Source organism: Schistocerca serialis, chromosome 3 (genome assembly GCF_023864345.2).
Source record: "Schistocerca serialis cubense isolate TAMUIC-IGC-003099 chromosome 3, iqSchSeri2.2, whole genome shotgun sequence".
Classification (NCBI taxonomy): domain Eukaryota; kingdom Metazoa; phylum Arthropoda; class Insecta; order Orthoptera; family Acrididae; genus Schistocerca; species Schistocerca serialis.
The window spans coordinates 86,687,363-86,708,860 of record NC_064640.1 but is presented as its reverse complement, the minus strand read 5'-3'; the positions used below and the strand labels follow the sequence as shown (position 1 = coordinate 86,708,860).

The window sequence follows — 21,498 nt, the reverse complement described above, 5'->3', positions numbered from 1 at the left end:
AAAAGTTACATTAATATCATCTTAGCTCTTCCACCTCACTGATGGATGATTTGAGGGGAGAATGAGTAACTGTATGACAAAAAATGGCATGTATTTGCATAAATTTCTTAACGTTTAAGATTATAGTCCTTAAACTGTTTCATTTTTTTTAGGGTGCATTAATTTTAAGATTATATTTTTCCACTATGCAGAACACTTTTGCTGTTTTGCTTAAGAGTTAATTCTTATTATGTGTTTGAGCCAACTAATGATTCATAAGACAAACATCATTAAACCTTCTAAATTGCCTCATATGATAAGAACTGCGTACAGGTAGATAAATGTTTGAATACAACATCATTAATGGATCTGTAACAATGCTGAGAGGAAATAATATCTGAACTCATCATATATCTGTTTTGTTATTTTTTATTTGTGTGTATTACATTATGTTTCTTTATATCATTAGTCAACAGCTAAACCTTCAGAGAGCTACTAACATTATGTACCAACTAATTTATGCATAATGCGTATAAAATATGTGATCAAAGCCTTTGGTCTCAAGTCTGTCTGTTCCAAAGACAATGGCCATATAATTAACAATGTACAGGACCTCCTTTATTGTTATCACTGTTCATAATCTTCTAGAGAGACTTTCCACTAATTTATAATACACCATAGACAGAATTAGCTCCTTTCTCCAAGGCATCATAGACAGCTGTTGCCACATCGTAATAACAGTTGATTTGACATGTTCTGATGTCCTAGTTCACCCCAAAGATTTTGGATGTGATTCAAGTTGGACCTTTGACAAGACTAATAGAGTACATACATGTCACTTTTTTCAATATATGATGCAATAGTTCTTATTTTGCAGACAGGAGGATTATCACACTGCTACAGACAATGTCCAATTCCTGATCATCTGCACAGTATGAGAAAATGTTACTGTCTAAGATGTTTTAATTATTTTATCAATTGTCCAGCAGGAAAATTAGCCCAATAAATCACTTCACATGCTCGCACACAAAATTTGACAGTCGACACAACAGACTCTGGTAAATACTGTTTGTTTAGCACGTATCACAAGTACACATGCTCCTCTGTGTCCTGTGAATCATCATTCTACAAAATTGCATTTCGCTGCCTCACATATTGATGTCAACACTGGTTTGAATCGCTCAAAAGAATAGTGTACATTTATTTTCATGATCAGTGGTTTTTGCGTATCAGTGCAAACCATAAGACCTGACTGTTTCCTGCTTTTGACAGATTTTTCTGGGCCTGAATTCTGCAGCCTCAACATTCTATTCATCAGTCCTACTAGACCAATGGACTGGATTTAAAGGTTCCACTTAAAAATACCACCTCTAACATAAAACTTAATCAAATTCACTTTTTCAAAATCTCTGTAAAGATATACCCAATGTGTAAACCCCTACCATCAAGTGCTATCGAAATCATTTATCTCCGATCATTCATTCTGCTAGAAAACATATTACACTGCCAATATATCGTGCCTGCACTTACATACCTTCCAATGTACAATCTGACATCACGCAGAGAGTGTCCAGAGACTTTTGGTGACCTTTTACACCACAACACAGGTCCTACAGTCGATCTGACCTAATTGTTAAACTCATTTACATATCTAGATTATTTTTAAAATCTGAATCAAATATAAAAATTTGATAAATGTAATCCAACCACTTCATCCTGCCTACTCAGAAAATCTATGGGGTAGGGGTAGTTCTCATGTACAAATGTTTTTAATTTGATTTTAAAATTTTTGTTATCTACAGCTCCTGTAACTCACAGTAGAGGTTGTTAAAAATTTCATGCATACTTTGCTCACTTGGATACTGGAGGCTAGCTTGGTCTCAAATGGTGTACTTTATTATTTTCAAGTTGTGTCTGATTTTTACAAGAAGCTTCATAAGAGAGTAAATCTACTGTGAGGCTGTTGTCAATATGCTTAATTTATTGAACAGATTCCTACATGAAGTTCGAGGGTAGGCAATAGGTATTGTCATTACAGCATGTGTCTGTGCAATGAACACTTTGTACCAATGTGTGGAATTGTCCCATATAATTATTCTATATGATAATAATAAATGGAAGTATGCAAAGTAAACTACCTTTCTAATATTTTCATCACCAAGATTATAAATTACCCACAGATAAAATGTTGCTGAACTAGAGGATTTGAAAAGATCTATAATATGTGATTAGTGATTCAGATTCTGATTAGTGTGCACAATGAGAAATTCTGAACAATCTGTTTTACACATTTGTTCTCCCCTGTGCCGTATTGACAGTGATTATGACATTTCTTGCCACATATGGAACTGAATTAACCATGTTTTTCTTTTCTTAGTTATGTGAGAGGCCATCTACCAAGAACCAATCCTTAACATTTTTGACTATTTCACTTATTGTTCCTTTTGTTGTTGCAGCTCTGTTGGGGGTTCTGCTTTATCAGGGTAAGGCAGAAGGTCATTCATATCTAACAAAAACTTAAGTGGTCCTAGAATTGAACCCTGTGGAAAGCCAGAAGTAACTTATCACCACTGGCAAGAATAGTAATCATGAGACACTGCAGGAGCTGTCTAACATGACCCTTTCCCTTACATACATATGAAATGAACTACAAACTTGTTGTACCATGAAAACTACAAACTTATTTGAAATTTCTCACAATTCGAGATGCAAAAGAGCAATAAGAAACTTTTAATAGCCAAGATCAAATTCTATTTATTCCTGACGAATGGTTTCAACTCTTAAGACTATTATCTTCTGACCTTAAAAAGCTTGTTGTTACATGTCCTGTTCCATTATGACTGTATCATATCTGCCATGCTGACATAGTGTGTAGTATGTAACGCATTCCACATGGGTTTGTAAAAAATAGGAACAAAACAGGTTTGTCACAAATTAAAACAATACGGTTAAAAAGCACCTAGTGTAACTAGGGGTGTTCACACATAACCTGCCACTGATGCTTCCAACTCTGTTCATTTTTACCACTTCATATTCACATATTTAAATCATTGTGGTAACTGAAATATAGCCTTATTCAGTGAAATAATTTCAGCAAGAAAAAATGTAAGATTTCAGCCATTTTATTATCTTCAGTTTCACTCACTTCAAGGTCAACCAATTACTGAATACAGTTTGTGTTCTAATACTGTGTGCGGACTTTCCATTATGTAAGAAAACAGAAAAGGAATAAAGAAAAAAGTTCCTTATATATTTCTACATCTGCATCTAAACTCTACATGACACCTTGCAGCGTGTGGCAATGGGTACATCAGGTAGCACTGTCTGTTTCCCCCTTTCCTACTACATTTGCAAATGAAATTAGGGAAGAATTATGTCTGGTAAACCTCCTTATTAGGTGTAAATTCTTGGATTTTTTGATTGTGATCGTTTCCAGAGAGGTGTGTGGGAGGAAGTAATAAATTGTCTGCTGCTTTCCAGAATGTACTCTCTTGGAATTTCAATAGAAAACCTCCTGTGATACACAGTGGAACTCTTGTAGCATCTGCCACTGCAGATTATTGAGCATCTCTGTAATGCTCTCATACTGACTATATGATCCAGTGACAAAATATGTCACTCTTTGTTTGATATTCTCTAGTTCTTCAATTAATCTAACATAGCAAGGGTCCCAGACCAATGAGCAACACTCAAGAATCAGCCGAACAAGTGTTTTGTAAGACATCTCTTTCGTGGAGGAGTTACATTTCCATAAGTTTCTCCCAATGAATCTCAAGCTGCTACCTGCTTTTCCCACAATTTCCACTTTAGGTCACCCTGGATGATTACCCCTAAATATTTTGTGGTAGTTACTGTTTCCAGCAATTTGTTGCCAACAGTGTAGTAGTGGCCCTCTTCATCTATTTATGCACATTATGTTAGACATATTTATGATCAGGGTCAACTGCCAGCCCATGCACTGATCACTGACCCTCTGTAAGTCTTCCTGCAATTTACTACAGTCTTTTGGCACTGCTATCCTCTTATGGACAACTGCATCATTGTGAACAGCCTTATGGTGCTTATGACATTATCAACTAATTCATTTACACATATTGTATACAGTAATGGTCTTACCACACTTCCTTGGGATATTCCTGAAATTAACTTTTATGTATGTCGATTCTGTTCTGTAGACAACAATGAACTGAGTTCTTTCTGCAAGGAATTCCTGCAATCCAGTCACAAATCTGGTCTGATACTCAGTAACTAAAATTTCCTTCACTAAATGACAGTGCAGAACTGTATCAAATACTTTCCTGAAGTCAAGAAACACTGTGCCAACCTGGACACTGTGTCTACAATGCTCTGAATCTCAAGGACAAAAAGAACAAGCTTCATAAGATATCTCTTTGTGAAGTCCACACTGATTTTTAGAGAGATTCTTGAAAAACATCATAATAAATTAGCATAGCATAGAACAAGTTCCACAATTTTACAATCGACTGATTCAGTGACATAGGCATCTGTCCTATGACCCATCTTGAAAACGGGAATGACCTGTGCTTTTTTGAGTCTCTAGGTACCCTTCATCACCCCAGCAATGAATTACTACTAGAAGAGGGGCAGGTCCTTCCACATAATCTCTGTAGAGTCTCACAGGTGTCTCATTGATCCAAACACCTTTGTGCTACTAAGCAATTTTAGTTGCTTTGATTTGATTTTTTATTGGTCCAGTTTTATCATATAGCACAAATTGTACAATTGATATTGGACAGGTCAAAGATAAGTTACAATAATACATAGTATTAGCAATTAAAATTAGGTACCTACTACAATTAATTTTGTTACTTATTCAGAAATTCTCTGACAGAATAGAAACTTCTGTGATCACATATCTCAAAAAATGGCCTTTCAGTGTTCATGTGATGATTGAAATGAGAAACTGTTTCATGATCTTTCACACCGAAATGGTTTTGTGAAGACCAAATACAGTATTTCTGCATTCTCCCTGTCTTCCACTGTTTTGGTGCCAGCATGATCACTAAGTGTCTGAATAGAGGATATCAATCTGCTAGCTAACTTTACATAAGACCATGACTTCTTGGGGTTTTTAGTCAGATCAGCTTGCAAAATTTTACACGAGTATGCTGAAAAGTAGTACCTCCAAATTTTTTATGTGAAAGCTTTATTTAACATTCCACATCTTTATTCTTGATGTCTATTTATTTTTTTCTGAATGCAGTCACCTTGGCAACTAACACATTTCTCCCAATGAGAGACCAGTTCATTGATACTGTCACTGTTTTTGATGGAGCCACAACCTCACCTCTGCTTCCAGTGCTTCATCACTAACAGAGTGAAGTCCTCAAAGGTGTTTTTTAACTCTGTTTGGCGCGCGCGTGCGCACACGCGCACACGCACACACACACAGTACTAAAAAAAAAACCTTGCCTAAAACTTGAAAACCAACTAACCACTAAGCATCTTTCTCAGTGCGCCTATCTGAATATTGTAGACAGAGTATTCATAGCCACAACAAATGAGACAATTCATGCTGGCTCAGACTTCTTATCAGCAAGACAGCATCTCATATCTGTTGTTATGGCACACGAGAATACTAAGATGGCTAGTACCCTCATTTATGTTTTGTCATGAGATTTGCAACCTACACATGATCTGGCTTCCACCATCCACAAAGACAGTCTCACCAGACAAGGTGTATCAGGCAAAATAACAGCTCTGGATAGACCAGGTAATTTTCAAGGCACTTGGAGATAAAACCTATCACATTGGCATTTCCTTACCATAACAACCCAATCAGCAGCCTGAGGCCTGTGGACTACAATCATCAAAGATCACAACTGTTTCGAATAATGTCTTACAAATCTACAAGCAGGAAGTACAGTGTCCACCAGTATTTAAAATGAAACTAACCTAAAGTCGCTAAAGTATAGCCAAAGTTATGCATCGTGTGCACTAAACTTGAGTGATGGACAAAATTTGATCACTTAATCATAAGCTCTGGCTTGTTAAAGGAGCAACTAGATGACAAACAGGTGAAGTAATTAAAAATGTAGACTATCACACATAATGAACACCAGTTAAAAAGTGTGACCAGAGCCCTACATACTGAACACTGCTCTCCCAATAGAATGAAATGATCATATGGCATTTATTGGCCGGGATATCCCCTTTCGGGCTTCAGCTGCCTAGTGCAAGTCTTTTTTAGTTAAAAATGCCATAGTGTTAATATAAAATGTGTAAAAGGTGATGTGTCAGAAGTAACACATAGCAATGGATATTCTCACAAGAGCTGAAGGTCAAAAATTAGCTAGCAATGATGAGTACGCAGCTGAGCTTGTGTTATCTTATCCCATTCTGGCAGGTTAAAGATCTAAACTGCATTACTATATAGTTTCACTAGTCAAAAGTTACTGTAGAAATTACGTCTGTTATGTGTGAAGCTGCTCCATAAATTATTTTTCATTGCTTGTATTTCACTTCAATTTTCCAACAACCTTTTTACCCAAAAATTTTCCTGTAAGTATGACGTGTATATCACAGGTACCGGGAAATGGTCTCTGGTCAAAATCAATTGTACAATAAAAAAGGAAAATTGTGCAGTAGCTGTTACAAATGTCACTTCTACAATTTATGAAAGCTGTGGAACACAATCAACAAAAACTATTTAGAAAGTTTGTCAAGTTTACTTTGACAGGCCCACATAACCCATCAATAAATGATATTATGACTTTGCAAGTATCAGCTGCTTGCAATGGGGAGCACAGGTCCCTTCAGACCACAGATGACAGTTTCATAAGCTCTTGATTCCATGCTGCCCAAAGCTAGCAGAAAAACACTCCTTCTCCTCGCATTGGTGGGAGAGAGGGATACCAAAAGCAGCCTGGAACATTTTGTATGCTGCACACATGTAATGAATAACTCAAACAACTAGAGGAACTGCAGCATATAAGAATTTTTTGAAGATCACAAATTATTCTGTGCTGCAGTGCTTTTGGGAATGTACGCAGAAAATTTATGAAGAAGTAAAATATAAAGTACTGTAGAAAATGCCCCCTGCCCTCGCCACATACATCTCTCAAAAAATCCACTTTGAGTATACAAACTGAATTATATCGCTTACATAAATTAAAGTCAATTTCAGTGTATATTACACAGACTTATGCAAATGATATATACCGAAATGTTTACTTCCCACTGCTTTAAATTACATATGCTATTGCAGTTCTAAGAAAACAGGCAACAGATGTGAAACCCACACATATAGCCTATGAGATTGGTTTGAAATTATAAAAGGAGTAAAAACATGATCGGTTAGGTTTTATAATGTTAAGTGAGGTTTTTTGGGGGAAGAGTTTCACATTGGCACCATTATTTTAATTTGCCAGTTGGGTGTTGTAAAACAATTTTGTCATAACCAGTCACATTCAGCAGACAAAGCAAATTTTAGTTTGCACTTGACAAACTTAAAACATCATTATTGGTGGAACTGATGTTCCAAGCACAAGTTATGGGTGTTCGTTCCAGCTTCCATTAGGGAAGTCTGCATCCTCCACCATTTTAGCCACAGCAGTAAATGATGTTTCAAATGATTGTAGTTTAATAGGCTCATGGACTTTTCTCACTTAAGGATAATGGATCCTCATTGTGACCTTTACTTCTCACAACTCCAAACTGTGTAATTCCCAGAGCATTTTTCAGAGAATGATAATGATGAACGTAGAATTCTTGTCTCATACGCAGCTTTGTCACAAGTTGTCTGACCATAGCAACTTAAGAAAATGTGTCCATGTACTGCAGACTGACCTAAAGTGGAATGACCATATAGAACTACTTCCACGAAAAGCAAATGACAGACTGGTAGTCACTGGAGAAAAAATCATACGAAAATTTAAAATACGTAGGAATAAATAAATTTAAAATAAGAAAATTTAATTCACCCACAAAAGAAGTGGCTCATGAATCACTAGCCCAGCTAATTCTTCAGTACTGGTCATCAGTTTGAAAACATTACCAAATAGAACAAATAGATGAGATCCACAGAAGAGCAGTGAATTTAATTGCAAGTTTGTTTATTAAACATGAGAGCACTACAGGGATGCTCATTATAGACAAGATCTTTTCGAGGACCTCTCTGTTACAGTTCACAGAGTACTTAACTTGAGAGTTAGCCTCCAATGACCTTTTAGTTAGTTGGGTGGTGTTGGTCCCAGTAGGTACACCTACCCTGATCGAAGTATTTTTGGTTTGCGACATAATAACCTTTGAATCTTTGAGTTTCCACATAAGGCTACGTAAATACAAACTGTCTATGGCAAATACCTGCATAACTTATCAAGCCTAATATTACTAAGGTGCCCCAAATACTACACATTAATAGCTGTTAAATCTCGACAGCTATCAACACAAGCACACATTGAGGTTCAGTTTGTGTAAATATGTTGAGGTTAATACCATCTGCTATATGAGCAGTTCAGACAATTTCCCACTACCACACCAAACAGTGGTTGCTGCAGCATACCTATGCCAACAAAGGACTGGCAAAAGAGGCAAGTTCCCTTCTCAAAAACCACAGATTTCCCAAACTCATACCCAATTAAGACTGTCAAAATTTCTCGTGATGCTCGCAGTTTGATGCAACTCAAGTGTCACATGCTGTTTGCTGAATGCTAAAGAAACAGTGAGGATCCCTCCCCTTCCTCTTATGGCAGTGGCAAACCTTACAGTTTGTCAAAGAATAATCAGAAAGGGACTGCAGTATGAGAAGTTAAAATGAGACATTTAGTGCTGGCTTACTAGCACTGACAGAGTAGCATACAAAAGTGGTTCTACAGGTACTTGTTACAAGTCTAACATTCTTGAGCTGTACATCATACATGGTCTCTAAACGTAGTGGCTGCACAGGTCTGTGCGAATAATATGCAGAGACATCCTTTTATCATTCTTGCACATGCATTGTACATTCAAAGACTCTTAATGAAATATGCCTGAGTGTGGTTTAGCAGGCATATCATTAATTTTGAGGCACTACAACATCACTGATTCGTTTTGAATAAAGACTTATTACATGTAATCTGTAAAAATAATTAGTGAGACCTGTACACTTTACACAGATCAGCTTTCTAACAGAAAGTTCAAAATCAATTACGTCACAACTTCAGCTTGTATATCATTCTGTATTTGAAGATAATACATTGTCTTTCTAATGTTATCCTGAAATGTGTCTTCTCCTGAGCTTGGTCCATGAGAAATATATAAGTGATGAAACCAACCACAGAAAATTACAAGAACAGTTACAAAAAAAAGCATGAAAATGTAAAATTGTTTTGCAACACTATACATACAGTCAGTACCTGTATATGCAATGTATTCAGCTTAGGTCTACATCTCTCTTAAATACAAACAAATGTGAGGTGTCAATGTCTAATGCTTTTTATGACTCACCATTAATATTAATAGTATATTATCTACAATCTTAACACACACAGGCAACAAACAGAATACTACCATGATAAAGAGTAAACATAGCATTAATTCAAGAAGTTCCACACACATGCATATAACCTGGTGACCAAATTTATTAAAAGATGGAACTGTTGGCTAAACTTTGTGAAAAATTTTGATTCTGGTAACCCTGTTGTAATCTGTGCTGGGTCTCAAGATGTCCCTAAGGATCAGCCAGAAAACATTCTTATTACTGTTCAGAAAATATTCCAAAAACTATTTCACAAATGTGATCATCATACAACAGCCCCAAAGACATTATCTGAACTCCAGGCCTTGCATAAGAAACTAATTGAAATAACACATGTAAAAATTAACAATCTATGCATGAGATGTAAGAATACTCATGTTTTAGATACAAGGGCTTTAGACAGATCCACATATACAAATTGTGGGTTTCACTTAGGAAAACTATGATGGAAAGTATTACATCTAGAGAAATACATAATATTTAGTCAACAACTATTAAAAAAAATCAGCAAACACTCCTGACAGATGGCTTATAAACTACACTAAGAACTGTAACACCCAAACAGGCATGTCTTCTTCAGGGAATCATCTTCCACCACAGGTAATGAGATAATGTTTTAAAATTAGCATATCATAATGTCAAGTCACTACCAAACAAACTTTAGGAACTCAGTGTTCTCCTTACCAGTGACTGGAGAGATGTTTCAGTTTTATGCTTGTGTGGAGATTGGATGTGTAATGACTATCTACAAAACTTGAAAACTGAGACCCTTAAGCTTCCACAGAGTTATTTCTTAACATGGAAGAATTTGTACACACGTCAAACAAAATACAGATAATAAGAAATTAGACTCTGCTTGTAAATTAGCAGACGACAGGATATTCGAGGTAACGGCCACAAAATTAACTGTAGTGGAGGTAGTAATTTTGTGTATTTACAAATCACCAGTCAAAAATATTAATGCTTTTTTTCAATTATCCTGATCTTGCCTCAAGAAACATGAAAGTTATGAAAGAACTGTAGTACTGTGTGGTGATTTTAATATAATTTTGCAAGTAGTAGCACAGAAAGAACTTTCTTAATGTCATTAAAAGTCATAACATGCTAGTAACCATAAACTCTTCAACCCACGTCACAAAAACTAGTGCCACACTACTTGACATTGTCTGTGTCAATGTGGATAGGTAGTCAGCACAGATGTTTAATACAGGATATAGTCATCATCTGACACAGCTATGTATAGTGTTCCTTGGCTACACTTCGCTGGATCTATTTTATATAAGAGGAACTTCAGCAAGTGAAATATAGAACACTAGCAAACCTGACAATGCTTCACAACTGCTAAATATGTCTAAGAATTGGACATAATCCTGAACTCCTGTTACCCTTTCCCCATCTCCTACTCTTAGCCCCCCCCCCCTCCCCCTCTCTCTGAGCATCTGCCTCTCCTCCCCCCCCCCCCTTTCTGTCATCTTACCCCTCTCTCTGACCTTCAGCCTTGTTTATTGTTATTGGAAATTAAACTTAGATTGGGAACTGAAGTCACTTAAAATTAATGGGTAAACTGGTTGGGATCATTGGTATACAGGGTATGAGAGACACCTCTCCAGCTTCTGGATCTAGGAGGATAGTAGCTTGAATGACAGTACTTCAAACAACTTCCTGGGAGATTAAAACTGTGTGCCCGACCGAGACTCGAACTCGGGACCTTTGCCTTTCGCGGGCAAGTGCTCTACCGTATGAGCTATTTCATAAAAAAATTCAGGAATAATTTTAGTCTTCTCTAAAAATAAATTCAAATGTAAAAATACAAACAAACCAAAGAATTCATTTACAGCAGGAATCAGTTTCCTGTAACAGAAAGAGAGCTATATTTAAACTTTCAAAAGCAAGCCATGCTCCAGAGTTTCTAAATGATTACAAAAGTATAAATTAGTTCTTAATCAGGTCATAAAAGGGGCAAAATTAAGAGGAAATGACCAATATATCAGGGAATCATCAAATAAGACCAAGACACTATGAGAAGCTGTACAAAAACTTATTGGGAAGAAGGAAACTCATAGCAATATTTCTCTGTTCCGTGATGGGGGCCTCGATACTGACCCAAAATTGGATGCAGATCTTTCCAACCGGTACTTTGCTACAAGTGCAAAGGATTTAGAGACTAGAAAAATTGGAAAATTAGATGTTAAATACACCCAGGAACCTGCAAATACTGAAGTCAACAAAAACAGCATGTTACTCTGTCCTGTTTGTCGAAGGAAGACTGGGCTTAATGTCTGTCACATCAAGGTCATTAGCGACAGAGAACAATCTCGGACTGTGTCAAAGGTGGGGAAGGAAATCAATCATGCTCTTTCAAACAAACCATCCCAGCAGCGATTTAGGGAAATCGCAGAAAACGCAAATCTGGATGGCCAGATGGGGGTTTGAACAGTCATCCTCCCAAATGTGAGTCCAGTGGGCAAACCACTGCACCACCTTGATAGGTCTGTTTGTCAAGATGAGCTACTAAAAAGCATACAGTACTCTCATTAAAAAAAAGTCTTTCAGAAGGTGTTGATGAGATCCTTTATTACATAATGATGTCAGCAAACTTTATTCTCACACCCTTATTAGACATATAATATTCTCAATGTCAGAGGTCATTTTCTCTGACCGCCTAAAAACTGTTAAAGTAATAGAGTACCATTACACAACAAATACATACAACACATTCCAAAATCTTGAGTATTTTCTTAGACTTGAAAAAGATTTTTGATGTTATAGATCATTCAGTTCTCTTAAAAAAACGTGACTGTTATGCTGTGCAAGGTTTGCCAAATGAGTACCTGAAATCTTACTTAAGTAATCAATCTCACATCACAGAGGTCAAACGGAATCACAGTAGCACTACGCGGAACTGCCTTTCAGAAACATCCTTATTGTCACATGGCGTACCATAGTGCTCTCTTAAGACTGTTTCTTTTCTAGTGTATAATAATGATCTGCCCTTATGTGCAAAGAATGTAGAAGCTGCCTTATTGGCAGATTATACCAGTGTGCTTATTGAAACAAAAAACCGAGAAGATCTAACCACTTCCGCAGATATCATCATGATTGAAGTTTAGCAGTGGCTAAATAGAAACAGGCTAATCTTAAACCAACAAATAACTGTTAATACATTTTCACTTATGATATGGTTTTATCTTTCTGGGTAACTCTACTTGTGCCATAACAACATTCGGGAAGCAAAAGAGAACTGTCAGAACAATAATAAAACCAAACAATAGCAGTTCGAGTAAGCCTTTTGAGTCTTCCTCTTCCCCATATTTTCATTTTAGAAACTGTGCTATTTGTAAAGAAAAGTATGGTGATGAGGGATAATGGCTTTAACCCAAACACTACTGTGCATGAGTACCATACTGTGTCACCGAAAAATTCATGTAAACAGTTCCAGAACAACTCTGTGTCAAAACTGTGTTCATCATTCAGGTCTGGTATTCTACAATAGGCAACCAGTAATTATCAAGAGCACCGATCAATTAAATGCATTAAAAAAAAAAAAGACAGTCAAATCCTTTATATTAAAGAACTATTTTGTAATGTGCCTGACCATCTGGTAAATAAATTTGGAAATTTGTGGTAAGGACTATGGGACCAAACTGCTGTGGTCATCGGTCCCTAGGCTTAAGCACATCTTAATCTAACACACATACCCATACCCGAGGGAGGACTCCAACCTCTGACGGGTGGGACGAGGAGGGGGGAGGGGGGGGGGGGGGGGGGGGGGGAAGGCGCGAACCGCGACAAGACGCCTCAGACCACACGACTTCACCGCGCGGCTACAGTAAATAAACTAGAATAATTGTCTAATGTTGGTATACTATAAAATATTGACCAACATCTGTTATACACTGGATGCGTAAAAAGATATACTGTAAATACATAAATAATAAAGAGCTTACCAAATGCCAAAGCATGCTTCGATAAATCCAACTCTCCAGTTCTTCTGGTTTCCTTGATCAAATCTGTTGTTAATACTTTATCACACTCTTCCTTCCCCTGCCTTGAAAATAGTGCAGAATGACGCATTTTCGGTGATCACGTTTGTACGTATCGGCTCGGATATTACTTTCCCTGCACACAGTTACCCACAACGAAGCTTATTACATCATACTTTCCAATAAATCCAAAACACGATAATAGCGGTTAACAGGTCAACCACTTGTTTTGACAACTATGACTTCAGTTCTGGTTCTGATCAATACTTCACAGATTTCGATGTAACATGGCACTTTCGACCTTCGATCTATGGTCGATAGTGGCCAGCGATTCCAATATCAGCGCTATGCATATTGTTGGAATCCTTATTACCTTTATTATTACCTTTATTACCAATTCTATATCATTCACCAGCCTTGATTGGACAGACAGTCTCAGGCTTACAATAATATATAACATACAAAATGAATGCAATATTGCAGTTTGATCTATCATACTAAAGTGGCTACCGTACAACAAAGTAATAAGACAGCCAATACTAGACATATTGCTGATACTGTTGCTAAGTCAACATCGTTCACTGGTCGTGGCCAGTCATATTGCTTCTCAATTTAGCGACTGTATATTAAAACCATGTGTCGCAGTTATGAATCTCTTGTCTCTTGCAAAAGGATCCTTGGTTGGTTGATTTGAGGGAGGGTGAGGGGCCAATATTCAAGTCATATTAGGAAAGAATGGGGAAGGAAGTCGCCCATGCTTCTTCAAAGGAACCATCCCAACATTTACCTGAAACAATTAAGGAAAATCATGGAAAACCTAAACCAGGATGACCGCACGCTGGTTTGAACCGTCGCCCACCCGAATGCGAGTCCAGTATGATAACCATTGCCACATTGCTCCGTCAGAAGGATCCTTCAGTTTCTTTTGTGTAGACAAGAGAGCTGAAGAACTGTTGGATAATATTGTCCCATCAGAAGGATCCGTGATTTTCTTTTATATAGATAAGAGGGTTGAAGACATATTGGATAATTTAGACAGAGATTTCGAGGTTGGCAGTGAAAGTGAAACTGACAATGATTCCGAACCACCACCAAGTGCTCTGACACAGCTGTCACCATCTGTGGGCTATTCGATGACTTCTGATATACCGACGACATTGGTGTTTTCTGGCCATTCAACAGTACCAGACCGAGGAATGACTCATCAGAAGACGAAGAGAACGACAAAGAAGGCACCACGCCTTTGCATGTAAAACAGAAATTGGGATGGATAAGTAATAATGTTGCACCATGAAAACATCAGGTTACATCCATAAATGCGGTCTGAGGCGTCTTGTCACGGTCCGGGCAGCTCCCCCCATCGGAGGTTCGAATCCTCCGTCGGGCATGGATGTGTGTGTTGTCCTTAGTGTAAATTAGTTTCAGTTAGATTAAGTAGTTTGGACCCATAAGACCTTACCACAAATTTCCAATTTCCATCCACAAATTCTGGACTGAAAAGTGTAGCTGATACAAGAAGTTTCTTTGGCTTGTTTTCCCTGTAGGTATTTTACTAAACTTCTGAACATCTAAATGATATTTACATTTCAATGCTAATATTGTGAATACAACAGACTACTTGTTCAAGTTTCATCCTATTTTGCGCCACTTTCGTATTGTTTTCAGATAGCATGTATACCAATTTCAAAACCTTTGCCTGCATGAATAACCTTCTTCTGTTGAATGGGTGACTAAAAATAAAACAGTATATCACAGCAAAGTGAAATCGCAATTGTTTTGGAATAAATTCATTGTAATTCATTATAACAAGTCAGTGGGAACCATTGACTGGAGCGATATGATCATGAAAACCGTTGAAAGTGTCAGGAAGAGTAGCAAATGGTATCGAAAAATTGCTTTGTGACATTCAAACAAACTATATTTAGAACTTAGCTATTTACTGCAGAAGTGACACAGATGTCACAAAACACAATCTTGGTGTCTCTGGAGACGTCATCGCCACTCTAATTGAGCCATATATGCAGAAGAGGCATATGTCGTTTTGTGATAATCGGTACACCAGCTCAGCACTCCTCTGTTGGCTCTATGAGCGGACTACTAATGCGTGTGGTACAGTATGGCCCAACAGAAAAGACATGCCCAAAACGGTAGAGAAATGACAAAAGGGAGGATTGACATTCAGGTCTGTTTTAGGGCTAATGTTGACACTGAAATGGTGTGACAGAAGGGATATCTATATGCTGTAGACTTTTCATTCAGCGGACGTGCAAGAGACACCTAGAAAGAACTACCGAACAGTTGCAAAACGTATGACACCTTCCCTTGTAATTCATTATAACAAGTCAGTGGGAAGCATTTACTGGAGCGATATGATCATGAAAACCGTTGAAAGTGTGCATTTTATCTGTGCAAACTGTCATCTGGTAAGCTGCTGTATGCGAATTTACAGCTGGGCTTGATTCAGGAAACACTAGAAAAATATTAGCTCACCGAAAGAAGTCCAAGAGGGGGTGGCAGCCCAACCGATGTCCCTGAGAGGCTGACGTCTAGGCTTGATCTTCCAGGTCAACTGCCAATGAATGTGACATGTGTTGTTTGTAAGAAAAGATACAACAAACGAAAGCAGACAAGAATTTTTGAAACCAATCAAATTGTGGAAATAAACGGCATTGTGGTGCTTACTTTCATGTTTTCTGATTGAAAACTATCAGATATTACATTGCATAATACACACACTTTATTATCAGCATCAGGTAACACATTTTTCAAATTATACAAGAGACACTAAGAAATATCTCCATCTGCATAAATGAATTTTACTTTCTTTTTGTTTCCATTTCAGACAAACAACACGTATATTATTTACACTATTCCTGAATCTGGATGGTAGAAACAAACTCAGTTTTTGCAACAATTTCACACCTATTTTTCGCATAATTGCGTATTATTTGAGAACACAGAAATAATAGAATGTCTACTGCTTGTATCTGGGTTTCACACAAAACTACAGGCGTAATTTTTGGACACACGACGTTAATTTATTTATCAACACCAGGTAATGTGTTTTCACTTCATGATGCATAGTAAAACAGGGAAATTCACATAGTATCCTGGAAGATAAGTCCAGCAATCAGCCTTTGTGGCACACCAATATGTCAGTTCGACTGCCACAACCTCTTGGACTCCTTTTGTTGAATTTGGGTTTTTTCCAGTTAACCCAGTACGAAATGGTGAAAATGGGGTTATCAGTTACCACTCATGATACAAAATGTCGGATTATGGCATCGGAATTGAGGAACTAACGATGATAAAATGGTATGTGGAAAATAATATGTTAAGCAACGAAATTAATAATTTAGACAATTGTATAAAGCTGCCATCTCTGTGATACAAAAGGCTACACAAAAGAAAGTTTCAAATTAAATTCAAATTTGGTTGTATTTCAACATAATGTGCAGTTACTTCCACGTAAAGTAGGTGATATTCAACAACTACTATTAGAAAATGAATCAAAAGATACACCATTATTATGTATGACTTGATGAGAAAGAACTGTAGATGGTGGGTTTCTCAAATTATGCACTCAGTTGTAATTTTTGTTGAAAAAATTATAAACATGGTGTTATCTGTATCTATGTAAGAAAAAATATATATATTCTGAAACAATTCATTTTCCTAAAGAAACAATTAAAGATAAAGATAGATAGATACCAGGACTTTAAATATTAGATGCAAGAATAGTTGTAATTTGTTCACACAGAGCGCCAGCTGGTGGTGCTAATGAATTTCTGAAAAGTTTAGAATCACTGCTCAACAAACTGATGCATAGCAATAGTCGAGTAATTCTATGTGATGATTTCAATATAGACTTTGCAAAAGAATCAAAACACATAAAAGGACATTGAGCCCTCTTTTAACCTTCAGCTTAGAAGCTATTATAGAAACATCAACATGCATCACAAAAACATCAGCCTTGACAATTGACCAGATATTTATTGATATGCAAAGGAGCTATCTAGCAGAAACACTGTATATAAACTTTGGGAACCACATAGCACAAAACCTATTCCTCATTTAGAAAATCAGATTAACTAAAGAAACAGCTTAATAAACACCAGTAGGTGCTACGGTGATGACAATATAAATTACTTCCACCACTGCCTGCACAAAGAAAACTGTGAAGAAACATATAAATGCCCAGTTACTGATAACATATTCAATAGCTTCATTAGCAACTTAACTTATTACTTTCACTTCTGTTTCCCCCTCAAAAAGAAGGAAATACAAAAAAGGAAACATAAGAAAATCGAATTATTACTGGAATACAAATATATGCAGACAAAAACGATTTACTATACAAAATGTCCAAACAGAACATATCTCCAAAATCTTTAGGCAAGAAATGTCTGAGCAAGAATGAACTGTCTTTAAACAGATTATGTTTGATGACCTTCAGCAAAGTGTTTATCCATTTTTGTAAAATCATTAAAAATATGGGAACTAATAGTTACTGGAGAAGATGTAAAAGAAAAGAACCTGTGAGCTCAAAAGAAAGCTGCTGAACTTTGTTTATGAAAATGTATGCTTGTTGTTGTTGTTGTGGTCTTCAGTCCTGAGACTGGTTTGATGCAGCTCTCCATGCTACTCCATCCTGTGCAAGCTTCTTCACCTCCCAGTACCTACTGCACCCTACATCCTTCTGAATCTGCTTAGTGTATTGATCTCTTGGTCTCCCTCTACGATTTTTACCCTCCACGCTGCCCTCCAATGCTAAATTTGTGATCCCTTGATGCCTCAAAACATGTCCTACCAACTGATCCCTTCTTCTAGTCAAGTTGTGCCACAAACTTCTCTTCTCCCCAATCCTGATGGGATACCAATTCGATTCTACACAGAGTACGCGAAAGAACTTGCCCCCCTTCTAACAGCCGTGTACCGCAAGTCTCTAGAGGAACGGAGGGTTCCAAATGATTGGAAAAGAGCACAGATAGTCCCAGTCTTCAAGAAGGGTCGTCGAGCAGATGCGCAAAACTATAGACCTATATCTCTTACGTCGATCTCTTGTAGAATTTTAGAACATGTTTTTTGCTCGCGTATCATGTCATTTCTGGAAACCCAGAATCTACTATGTAGGAATCAACATGGATTCCGGAAACAGCGATCGTGTGAGACCCAACTCGCCTTATTTGTTCATGAGACCCAGAAAATATTAGATACAGGCTCCCAGGTAGATGCTATTTTTCTTGACTTCCGGAAGGCGTTCGATACAGTTCCGCACTGTCGCCTGATAAACAAAGTAAGAGCCTACGGAATATCAGACCAGCTGTGTGGCTGGATTGAAGAGTTTTTAGCAAACAGAACACAGCATGTTGTTATCAATGGAGAGACGTCTACAGACGTTAAAGTAACCTCTGGCGTGCCACAGGGGAGTGTTATGGGACCATTGCTTTTCACAATATATATAAATGACTTGGTGGATAGTGTCGGAGGTTCCATGCGGCTTTTCGCGGATGATGCTGTAGTATACAGAGAAGTTGCTGCATTAGAAAATTGTAGCGAAATACAGGAAGATCTGCAGCGGATAGGCACTTGGTGCAGGGAGTGGCAACTGACCCTTAACATAGACAAATGTAATGTATTGCGAATACATAGAAAGAAGGATCCTTTATTGTATGATTATATGATAGCGGAACAAACACTGGTAGCAGTTACTTCTGTAAAATATCTGGGAGTATGCGTACGGAACGATTTGAAGTGGAATGATCATATAAAACTAATTGTTGGTAAGGCGGGTACCAGGTTGAGATTCATTGGGAGAGTGCTTAGAAAATGTAGTCCATCAACAAAGGAGGTGGCTTACAAAACACTCGTTCGACCTATACTTGAGTATTGCTCATCAGTGTGGGATCCGTACCAGGTCGGGTTGACGGAGGAGATAGAGAAGATCCAAAGAAGAGCGGCGCGTTTCGTCACTGGGTTATTTGGTAACCGTGATAGCGTTACGGAGATGTTTAATAAACTCAAGTGGCAGACTCTGCAAGAGAGGCGCTCTGCATCGCGGTGTAGCTTGCTCGCCAGGTTTCGAGAGGGTGCGTTTCTGGATGAGGTATCGAATATATTGCTTCCCCCTACTTATACTTCCCGAGGAGATCACGAATGTAAAATTAGAGAGATTAGAGCGCGCACGGAGGCTTTCAGACAGTCGTTCTTCCCGCGAACCATACGCGACTGGAACAGGAAAGGGAGGTAATGACAGTGGCACGTAAAGTGCCCTCCGCCACACACCGTTGGGTGGCTTGCGGAGTATCAATGTAGATGTAGATCCTATTCAATACCTCCTCATTCGTTACATGATCTACCCACCTTATCTTCAGCATTCTTCTGTAGCACCACATTTCGAAAGCTTCTATTCTCTTCTTGTCCAAAATGGTTATCGTCCATGTTTCACTTCCATACATGGCTACACTCCATACAAATACTTTCAGAAACGACTTCCTGACACTTAAATCTATACTCGATGTTAACAAATTTCTCTTCTTCAGAAACGATTTCCTTGCCATTGCCAGTCTACATTTTATATCCTCTCTACTTCGACCATCATCAGTTATTTTACTCCCTAAATAGCAAAACTCCTTTACTACTTTAAGTGTCTCATTTCCTAATCTAATCCCCTCAGCATCACCCGATTTAATTTGACTACATTCCATTATCCTCGTTTTGCTTTTGTTGATGTTCATCTTATATCCTCCTTTCAAGACACTGTCCATTCCGTTCAACTGCTCTTCCAAGTCCTTTGCTGTCTCTGACAGAATTACAATGTCATCGGCGAACCTCAAACTTTTTACTTCTTCTCCATGAATTTTAATACCTACTCCGAATTTTTCTTTTGTTTCCTTTACTGCTTGCTCAATATGCAGATTGAATAACATCGGGGAGAGGCTACAACCCTGTCTCACTCCTTTCCCAACCACTCCTTCCCTTTCATGCCCCTCGACTCTTATAACTGCCATCTGGTTTCTGTACAAATTGTAAATAGTCTTTCGCTCCCTGTATTTTACCCCTGCCACCTTCAGAATTTGAAAGAGAGTATTCCAGTTAACGTTGTCAAAAGCTTTCTCTAAGTCTACAAATGCTAGAAACGTAGGTTTGCCTTTTCTTAATCTTTCTTCTAAGATAAGTCGTAAGGTTAGTATTGCCTCAGGTGTTCCAACATTTCTACGGAATCCAAACTGATCTTCCCCGAGGTCCGCCTCTACCAGTTTTTCCATTCGTCTGTAAAGAATTCGCGTTAGTATTTTGCAGCTGTGACTTATTAAACTGATAGTTCGGTAATTTTCTCATCTGTCAACACCTGTGCCCGCATCTCGTGGTCGTGCGGTAGCGTTCTCGCTCCCCACGCCCGGGTTCCCGGGTTCGATTCCCGGCGGGGTCAGGGATTTTCTCTGCCTCGTGATGGCTGGGTGTTGTGTGCTGTCCTTAGGTTAGTTAGGTTTAAGTAGTTCTAAGTTCTAGGGGACTGATGACCATAGATGTTAAGTCCCATAGTGCTCAGAGCCATTTGAACCATTTTCAACACCTGCTTTCTTTGGGATTGGAATTATTATATTCTTCTTGAAGTCTGAGGGTATTTCGCCTGTCTCATACATCTTGCTCGCCAGATGGTAGAGTTTGGTCATGACTGGCTCTCCCAAGGCCATCAGTAGTTCTAATGGAATGTTGTCTACTCCCGGGGCCTTGTTTCGACTCAGGTCTTTCAGTGCTCTGTCAAACTCTTCACGCAGTATCTTATCTCCCATTTCATCTTCATCTGCATCCTCTTCCATTTCCATAATATTGTCCTTAAGTACATTGCCCTTGTATAAACCCTCTATATACTCCTTCCACCTTTCTGCCTTCCCTTCTTTGCTTAGAACTGGGTTGCCATCTGAGCTCTTGATATTCATACAAGTGGTTCTCTACTCTCCAAAGGTCTCTTTAATTTTCCTGTACGCAGTATCTATCTTACCCCTAGTGAGACAAGCCTCTACATCCTTACATTTGTCCTCTAGCCGTCCCTGC

The 21,498-nt window shown here is 38.0% G+C and overlaps 1 protein-coding gene across 1 annotated transcript in view; it reads right to left on the bottom strand.

The window, feature by feature from the left end:
- Positions 1-13,715, bottom strand: part of LOC126469752 (leucine-rich repeat-containing protein 40-like) — a 214,873-nt gene extending 201,158 nt beyond the window's left edge. Inside the window, exon 1 of the mRNA XM_050096966.1 lies at positions 13,405-13,715. Within this exon, the coding sequence (XP_049952923.1) occupies positions 13,405-13,531 (127 nt within the window). The 5' untranslated portion in view covers positions 13,532-13,715. The remainder of the gene's footprint in view (positions 1-13,404) is intronic.
- Between the last annotated feature and the right edge of the window lie 7,783 nt (positions 13,716-21,498).